At 43.6% G+C, this 9,798-nt stretch overlaps 2 protein-coding genes across 2 annotated transcripts in view; one reads left to right on the forward strand and one right to left on the reverse strand.

The window, feature by feature from the left end:
- Nucleotides 1-1,216: 1,216 nt before the first annotated feature.
- On the forward strand, nt 1,217-3,516 carry cmlc1 (cardiac myosin light chain-1; the record flags this gene model as incomplete). The annotated part of the gene is made up of 2 exons (XM_084055097.1): nt 1,217-1,375; nt 3,079-3,516. The coding sequence occupies 2 exons, from the start codon at nt 1,217-1,219 to the stop codon at nt 3,514-3,516; spliced, it is 597 nt and encodes a 198-aa protein (XP_083911223.1).
- Nucleotides 3,517-8,237: 4,721 nt separating this feature from the next.
- Nucleotides 8,238-9,798, reverse strand: part of cntrl (centriolin) — a 13,929-nt gene continuing 12,368 nt past the window's right edge. The window contains exons 14-15 of the mRNA XM_084054506.1: nt 9,155-9,264; nt 8,238-8,400 (exon numbers count right to left, since the gene is read on the reverse strand). Of these exons, the coding sequence (XP_083910632.1) occupies nt 8,289-8,400; nt 9,155-9,264 (222 nt within the window). The 3' untranslated portion in view covers nt 8,238-8,288. The remainder of the gene's footprint in view (nt 8,401-9,154; nt 9,265-9,798) is intronic.

Below are 9,798 nucleotides of genomic sequence, written 5' to 3' on the forward strand. Positions count from 1 at the left end.
CACACACACACACACACACACACACACACACACACACACACACACACACACACACACACACACACACACACACACACACACACCTCTGGAGATTAGCTAGGCTGTAATGCGGAATGTTTCTATTCTTGTTGTGTGTCCTTCTATAGTCAGTTCTGTACTGCTGCTGATAGACCCAGAGGACAGACGCACGCACACACACGCACGCACGCACGCGCACGCACACACACACACACACACACACACACACACACACACGTTTGTATAGACCATATTCACACAGCGACCATGTTGGCATTTTGCATTGAAAAAACGGGGTGGCATTTCATTAACTTAATAGCAAAATGGCCGCTGTGTGAATATGGTCATCAACATTTTAGGAGGGCAATTTTATGAATGCCATTTTCTGCCGAAAAATAGCAGATCTACAGTAGCCTAAGCTCAACAAGTTGTGAGCTTGTAGATCGGCTGTTTTACAGTGCACGACACCAGTGCGCAACTATGTTTAAATCGTTCATAACTCCATCTCTAATCCCTAAACCTGACCTTGTCTATTTATCATTAAACCTAAACACCATCCTGAATCTGGTTTCAAAGGTTAAAGGGATAGTTCTCGCCCAAAATGACTTGTTGTTTTTGTCTCATTCCTAAGACAATAATTTGATGACCAGTGGACCGGTAGGCAGCGGTTCCGGTAGGAGACACAAAGCTGCCGGTCATCAAATTATTGTCTTAGGAATGAGACAAAACAAATATCCATGAATTCAACTCTCCATGGAGTGACTAATCCATAGAAAATAAGTCATTTTGGGCGTGAACTATCCCTTTAAGCTACAAGGTTATGATTAGCGTTTAGTTTCAGACAAACAGTTAATGCCACCATAAATGTTAATAACATGTCTTGCACTCCATCACATATTATACCCTCTCTCTCTCTCTCTCTCTCTCTCTCTCTCTCTCTCTCTCTCTCTCTCTCTCTCTCTCTCTCTCTCTCTCTCTCTCTCTCTCTCTCTCTCTCTCTCTCTCTCTCTCTCTCTCTCTCTCTCTCTCTCTCTCTCTCTCTCTCTCTCTCTCTCTCTCTCTCTCTCTCTCTCTCTCTCTCCTCCTCAGTATATAAACCCCTCCAGCTTAACTCTATCTATTCCTGTCTCTCTGTCTGTCTGTGTGTCTCTATCTCTCTCTCCCTCCCTCTCTCTCTCTGTCTCTCTGTCTCTCCATCATGGCTCCAAAGAAAGTTGAACCTAAGAAAGCCGACCCGAAGAAGCCAGAGGCCAAGAAGGAAGAGGCTCCGGCGGCCGAGGCCAAACCGGCCGAACCAGAGCCTCCCAAACCTGAACTGGACCTGAAGAGCGTGGTTCTGGAGTTCAGCCCGGACCAGGTACCGTACTTTATACTTCTTCCATCTCTGCTTCCATCATGCTCACTGTGGACACAGACAGAACGGAGTGACTTTTCTGAAGTGGACCGACACCGTTCAGTTCCTTTAACATAGTGGTTCTCAACCTTTTTCCACGCCAAGGACGCCCAAATTGACACATATTAGCCCGCGGACCCCTATTTGAAAAGATATGCCAGGGACCCCCCATAACGAGAAGATCGTTACGGCTCTAGCAGTGATTCTCAACCATTTTAATTTCAAGGACCCTTAGTTTGACATGCATTTAGGCTACGGACCCCCATTTAATGGCATTTCTATCTCTTGGACTCCAATTTATATTGTAAAATCAATGTTAATGTAACTCAGAGAGTGTACAAATGGACCCTGGTTCCATTTGTACACTCACAGAGTTACAGACCCATAAGGGTCTATTTGGTTCCTAATATATCATTTAGCTGAGGACCCCCTGGAGCTCCCTCAAGGACCCCTGGGGGTCCCCGGACCCCACTTTGAGAACCAACGTCTCTAACCCATTAAGACCTGAGGCCAATTCTACAAAACGCCTTCTGGTTCTCAAACTCAAATAAAAATCAAACACATAAAGAAATAACAGATGCACAAGCTCGCAGCGTGGCACAAAGTGACGCGCTGTGACTTTGTACATCTGCTATTTTTGAGAACCAGTGTTCTAAACCAGTTTTAATGGGTTCATGTGTGTCCGTGTTAATTAGAAGTTTTATCTAGTCAGTTCAGTGGAATGTCTTTTTTTATTTTGATTTAACCAGGCAATCAAGTTAATAATAGTTTCTTGAGTGATGAGTTTGAGTTGAGTTTGACTGAAGCAGCCGGTGTGTGTGTGTGTGTGTGTGTGTGTGTGTGTGTGTGTGTGTGTGTGTGTGTGTGTGTGTGTGTGTGTGTGTGTGTGTGTGTGTGTGTGTGTGTGTGTGTGTTGTCTCTCACAGTAGGAACCTCCTATCAGGGTCCTGCCATGTCACACATGTCACAACGTGTGTGTGTGTGTGTGTGTGTGTGTGTGTGTGTGTGTGTGTGTGTGTGTGTGTGTGTGCGCGTGCGTGTGTGCGTGTGTGTGTGTATGTGCGTGTGTGCGTGCGTCCGTGAGTGAGTGAGTGAGTGACGTTATCAGGACCCTTAAGGGCCCTGATAGGAGGCATAGCCATTAACATTTCTACTGTAAGAGACAACACACACACGCACCGCATGTGAGTCACCCCTGGAGATTGGCTAGGCTGTACTGTATATCCGATCTACAAGTTCACAATGCGTTGCATCGCGATGCGTTGAGAACCTTTTTTGCAGTTCTTGAAATAGAGCTCAAGTGGTCCTACTTTTTGCTGCCCTGTAGTCAGGGACGTGCACAGATAGACTCTAGGTGGTACTAGAGCTTCTTTTTACCATAACCACTCGAAACCTAGCATCCCTTTTCTGAGGAGAACTTTAGCCAAAAAATAGCCGATCTACAAGCTCACAACGCCTCGCAGCGCGAGGCGTTGTGGGCTTATAGATCGGCTATTTTTGGCAAAGAGGTATAGGTGTAGAGGGAAAAAAGAGCAGACCAAGTAAACCAAAAAAAAGTATAATTTACTTGAGCACCTGCCCCTCAAAATGTTTGTGCACGCCACTGCCTGTAGTTCTTCATTTGTAATGGAACGCCTCTTTGTACACCCCCCCCCCCTCCTCGGCAGATCGAGGAGTTCCGCGACGCCTTCACGCTGTTCGACGAGACGCCCGCCGGCGAGATGAAGATCCGCTTCGCGCAGTGCGGCGACGTGATGCGCGCGCTGGGCCACAACCCCACCAACGACGAGGTGCTGAAGCTGCTGGGCCGGCCCAAGGCGGAGGAGATGAACGCCAAGCTGCTGGACTTCGACAGCTTCCTGCCCATGCTGCAGCACATCGCCCGCTCCAAGGAGACGGGCAGCTTCGAGGACTTTGTGGAGGGCCTGCGCGTCTTCGACAAGGAGGGCAACGGCACGGTGATGGGCGCCGAGCTGCGCCACGTGCTCGCCACGCTGGGCGAGAAGATGACGGAGGACGAGGTGGACCGGCTGATGGCGGGGCAGGAGGACGCCAACGGCCACATCAACTACACAGAGTTCGTCAAGCACATCCTGGCCGGGTAGACGGGACAGGACGGGACGGGGGGGTCCGCGGCGTTGCTGTTGTTGTTGTTGTGGGAGGGGGGGGAGGCGAGGAGGGGTCCTCAAAATGTCGTCCGTATTCTGGGGTAAGGCTTTCGCTGAAAATAGCCGATCGACAAGCTTCACAACTCGTTGCAACGTGTTGTGAAGCTTGTCGATCGGCTATTTTCAGCAAAGATATTTAATGTGACTTGAAAACAGAAACAATACTAGTACAGAACCCTGAGGGACTCCACTCAACAAAGTTAGTGGTTAATACGTAATTATTGAAAATATCTTGATATTAGAAAATATCTTGTGCCAGCCAGGGACCACCCGACCCAGGGACCCCCAGGGACCCCCCCACCCCACCCTCACCCCGTACGAGATGTGTGTTGTTAAAAGAAGTTTGTTATGTGAGTGTGTATGAAAAACAGCCGATCTACAAACTCTACGCGCTTGTAGATCGGCTATTTTTCAAACAGCCGACGTGTACATAGGGAGTTAAAGTGGTTAAACTGCATTGTGATGCTACGTTAACTAATATTGTGCTGGGGACCCCCTGGAAGCCGCCCTCAAGGACCCCTGGGCGGTCCCTGGACCCCACTTTTGAGAACCACTGGGAAGGAGGAGGAGGAGTGACATTGTCAGAAGGGCGGGGCAATTAACAACCCCAAAAGGGGTTCCCGTCTTCAAAGGTATATTACAAATAGAGGTTCCTGCCCTGAATGGGTTAAATAATGGTCCATAAATCGTAATCGAAGCAGGTTTTTTTTGTTTTTCTTTTCTCCCCATTTATTTCCTCCCGTGTTGTCACTGCTGTTATATCCTACTGACTCACCTGCCAGTGAGGAGCCCCCACCAGGAGGACATATAGAGGTCAACATCTATGTTGGCTTTCCATGCAGGGAGACCCGGGTTCGAACCCCGGGCGTTACACTGAGATAAGGTTTAAATAATGGTGATGAATTGATTTGAAGTCAGATCGCCTAGTCGTCCTATGACATCATAAATGTGACATATATCTGGTCTGACTCCACGGTTACTGTCAACTGTTTTCTACCCAATAAAATGACATCATCACCTTCCTACCTCTCATCTGTTATTCATTATTATTATTATTATTATTACTTATCATTATCATCATTACTGTCATTGTTATAATTATTATAAGACAAATGGAGACTGTTGCCATTCATGTGATTGACAGTGAAATGGATTCATGGTGAACTTTACTGAATAATAAAGGTGGTGTACGTTAGGGCTTTCACGACAAGAGATTTTTACTGGTCGACTGATTTGACCCAGTGGTAGTCGACTAGTCGAAATTTACATATATATTTAAAAAAAAAGATTTTTGGCCATTGTTTTAATGCCATCCTACAACTATATTACTATTATTATTATCCTCCTGCCTTTATTTTTATGCCGTTTTAAGGGAAGCGCTTCTGGCACAGCAGCACAGCACAACAGCAGCGTCTCCAAGGATCCCCATTGCCCAATAATAGGCTATTATTTGGCATACTTTTGACTCCCTTTTGATAAAAAAAAGTAAAGTCAGGAGGATAATAATAATTACATTACATTACATTACGGTCATTTAGCAGACGCTTTTATCCAAAGTGACTTACAATAAGTGCATTCAACATAGGTAGGGAACGAAACTACTAATCACCAGAAGTCTTAAGTGCATTTCCTGCAAAAACAAGCAACTAAGAGTATACCTAGTGCTAAGGTGAAAGTGCTATATTATATCAGCTACCTACTTTCTTAACCAGATGAGACAAAATAGCTAAATCAAATGAGCACGAGTTATACAAAAAGTGTATCGACTAAACAAGATCCAATAAAACAATACAACAATAAAACAAGAGTTCGTACAACTAGTTAACAACAAGTAAGCCAGACAAAGAGGAAGGGTAGTGTTTCCTGAAGAGGTGGGCTTTCAGCCTGCGGTGAAAGATGGGCAGTGACTCTGCTGTCCTGACTTCAGTGGGAAGTTCATTCCACCACTGTGGGGCCAGTACAGAAAAAAGTTGTGACCGTGTCGATCGACCAGAAGGACCTGGTCATAAGACCTGGTCATAAGCCCATAATAGTAATGGGCTTTATTTTCAACTATTCGACTAGTACCAACAAGGCCGACAAGTGGTTATACTAGTCGACTAGTTGGTGAAAGCCCTAGTGTAATATTTATATTTATATATATATATATGGACAATATAATTCAATAAACTCACAGGTGACAAGTGCAAATCAGTCATCAATTGGGTATACTATTTTTCTGAAAATAAATTCTTTAGGAGGCCACAAGAGGGAGGTAAACTCACTTCTCCCATGGAGAGGTAATGGCATTCACTGCCTACAGTTTTCTTTTCCCTTTATCTACTCTGTACATACAGGGTTTTATATGTGTTGATGATATTGTGTTTTGGTGTTATTTTTATGATAAATTGATTGAATGAATATAGGACCACAATGGCAACAAGTCCCCAGGACATCCTTTCAGCTCAAAGGTCTGACTGTACCTCGTGCTGTTTACATTTCTGTCTAATAATGTATTCATTCAATCAATGTCATTTCTCTGTGTATTTAAGGTTTTGTCATATCGGCCCCTGTGCAACTTCTGTTTACAAGCCTAACACAATTTCATCCTTAATCACAATTAGTTGTAGGACAATTAATCGTCAATAATAATCATTATCGTAATAAACTTTATTTGTAAAGCACATTTCATTACATGAAATGCAGCATAAAACAACATAACAAAAAAAATATATATATTGCACAAAAAGGGAGTGAATCAGGCAAAACAGTGAGGACGTGAATAACAACACAGAGATTTAAAAATCAACTAAAAGCAGTGGCGCAGCCAGAACGCTAGTATAGGCTGGGCCTAGGCAGGAGCGGGTGGGCACGCATGCGCAGCGCGCGAAAATGTGCGGTCCCCGACCCGTGCTCGCGCGCGAAAATGTGCGGTTATTGGGCGTTTTTGGGCGTTTTTTTGTTACTTTATTTTTTGTTACTTTATTTTTTGTCACTTTATTTTTGTTTACTTTATATTTTTACTATTATATTAGGGTTAGGGTTAGGTTAGGGTTGTGTTATTTAATTCATATTTTTGCCTGATTTTACCGACTTTGTTATCAAAAAATGTATTAAAAAATCGATTGGGTGGGCCAGCTTTCTATGTGGGTGCCACGGCCACGGCCCACCAAGGCCCACCCATGGCTGCGCCCCTGACTAAAAGCAAGCGTGAAGAAGTAGGTCTTGAGCTGTGCTTTAAAGCTATCCACAGAGGCTGCCTGTCTTAGGTGTAATGGGAGTTTATTTCACGCTGTCGGCCCGTAGAAGCAGAATGCTGCTTCAGCGTGTTTTTTATATGTCATTGTAGGCACTTGGAGCAGGTCAGCACTAGAAGAACTGAGGGGGGTGTTTTGGAACATATCTAGGCAGGCAGTCAAAGAGGTAGGATCAAGGTGCCAGACCATTTATAGCTTTATAAACAAGTAACATTATTTTAAAATCAATCCTAAAAACAACCAGGAGCCAATGCAGTGAAGCTAAAACTGGAGTAATATGTTCCATCATCTTAGTTTTAGTTAAAACTCTGGCTGCCGCATTTTGAACAAGTTGTAATCTGTCAGTTGTTTTCTTAGGCAGGCCAGAGTAGAGTGCGTTGCAGTAATCAAGCCGAGAGAAAACAAAAGCGTGGATCTACGTTTTAGCACCGTCCAACGACAGAGGCTCTAATTCGCTCAATATTTCTAAGATGAAAGAAAGGCAATCTTGGTAACATGATTAATGTGTATTAAAATTCAATTCAGAATACATAATAAGTAGGCAGACTAATGTGACCCTTCTTAATTTCTGTCAGGTTGGGTTCCCGAATGATTATTGAGTGACACGGATCACTCAAATGAATTGAATGACTGACAACAGGAAGTGATGCCCATGATAGTTTCCCCAGTAAGCTCCCATAGGGTAACTTGTGAATTACCCACAGTTCATAGCGTTGTAGGCAGCATTAAATGCGGGGGGATACCAGGGCAATAGTTGCTTTCTCACCGTTCTCAAAGAGAGACAGAATGGAGGAGATAGTAAAAATAAAATAAAAAATACAGCTAAACACAGCTAAGTGTCATGAACTCATCTTCAAAGTGCTGTTCCATTCCTTTTATACCATTTGGAGTCCTTGCAGCCTCTCTCACCCTCAAGCTCTTACCAGCTGACATCACTGCAGTCTGTTCAGGGCTCAAGGGTTTAACCCTTTAAGACCGGGAACGCATCTGTGTGTCATTTTTTTGATTTCTTGAATATGCTAATTTTTAAAGCGAACATTTTTAACTCAGATCTTTGCATCTGGGGATTCTACAAATGTCTTCTAAATCCTAACATTTTTTTTTATACTTATGTTGCTATAATCACTGGTTCTCAAACGTTTTCATGTCAAGGACCACCAAAATTATATGTATTTGGCCGGGGACCCCCATCTCACCAGAAGCAAAGATGAGTTAAAAATGTTCGCTTTAAAAAACATATATATTGAAAGATTTGCACAAATTTTCACGATCTTTCCAAAAAATAGCAGATCTACAAGCTTGTAGCGCCGCACTCGGTGCCGCGCTACAAGCTTGTAGATCTGCTATTTTTTAATAGCCCAAAGAAATCTAAAGTGACACAGACGCGTTCCCGGATTGAATGGGTTTAAGCTTGGCTTGGAACTGGGCCAACAAGGGTCTCCTTAGGAGAGAGAGTCAGCAGGAAGACCGTTTTCACGTAGAACCTTCAAAATAAGAGTGTTGTCCTGAACCTGAACCTCCTCCACACGGCTCACTCTCCTCTCTCCTTCTCCTCAGCAGCTCCCTCAACTCCTCCTGTAGTGTTCTGAGAGAGGAGAGGAGAGGAGAGGAGAGACGAGAGGAGAGGAGAGGAGAGAGATCAACATTACATGATGCTCAAATTTCAGCTTCAGAAACCCGCCTACCAGTGACATCATCTTTGTTTTTTCAGACAACATTTCCAATGTTTTTTATTTTCATTCGTATTAACGCCAGAACAATGGCATCCAGTATAGCATGCTAACTTTCCAGGAATAGAAAGCCTGCAGTTTCTATTAGCTTGGATTCTCCATCGATGATGTCACTGGTAGGCGGGTTTCTGAACTGTCCACAGCCCTCCTCTGAGACACAGAATGAGTAGACAGAAATGGCACCATTATTATAATGGGTGAAGTTGTCCTTTAAGCTAGCTGATTAGTAGTAGGTGAGTGAACTGTTTAAAGGTTAGTTGCAAGTTATTTGGTCAGTGAGTTGGTTAGTAGAAAGGCTAGATTAGCTGATTAACTGGGTTAGTTGGTTAGCAGTGCAGTAACTTACTGCACTGCTAGCCAACTAACCCAGTTCATAGTAAGCTGGTTAAAAGTTGACTTAGTAGTTTAAGTTGTTTGGTTAGAAATTGTAGCTGATAAATAGCCGAGTTAGTTGTTAAATGCTTAGTTGGTTAAAGGTTAAGTTAGTTGTTATTAGATTGGTTGGTCAGTAGATTATTGCAGGATGTTAGCTGATTGGCTAGTCATGTAGTTAGTTTACACAGGTTGTTAGCTGATTGGCTAGTCATTCAGTTAGTTCCAATAATGTACCTAATGTGTTGTTTGGCCTCCAGCAGACAGGTGGCGCTGTGTTCAGCTCTACATTCCATCTCCTCCACCTCTGTCTGGGTGCAAATCAACATCTGCTTGGCCTCACTAGCCTGAACATAGTATACGACACATTCAAATATAATTAATTATTATGAATGTGAACATAGTATGGTAAGACAAATATTTTGAACTAGTCCATACAACCGGCGATGTGCGCAGCAAATCTATATGCAGACCTTTGCGCTCGGTACGCATAGTTTAAGTTTTGGTGGTGTGTGGTGTGACAACCAGAGCATACGAGTGGAGCTGGAGCGAAACTAGATTCCTATTCCTTTTTTCAGGAGGGCTAAGATGTCGGCATCATCCCAAAGTTTAACAATATAATTATTCGGGATGGCACTTCCACACTCATTTTAAGTAAAAAGGACAGGTGAGCTAACGCAACCCTGAGGTTCTCCAGTATTCAAGGTTCTGGATTTGTTTTTCTCTTTGTTTTTGTCGTTATGCACATGAATTCCTCCATTACAGTGCATTCAACAAACTACTAATCACCAGAAGTTTCAAGTGCATTCTCTTCTAAAACAAGCAACTAAGAGCATACCTAGCGCTAAAGGTAAAAGTGCAATATATCAGCTACCTACTTT

Source organism: Gymnoscopelus microlampas, assembly GCF_963454915.1.
Source record: "Gymnoscopelus microlampas genome assembly, chromosome: 4".
Classification (NCBI taxonomy): Eukaryota; Metazoa; Chordata; class Actinopteri; order Myctophiformes; family Myctophidae; genus Gymnoscopelus; species Gymnoscopelus microlampas.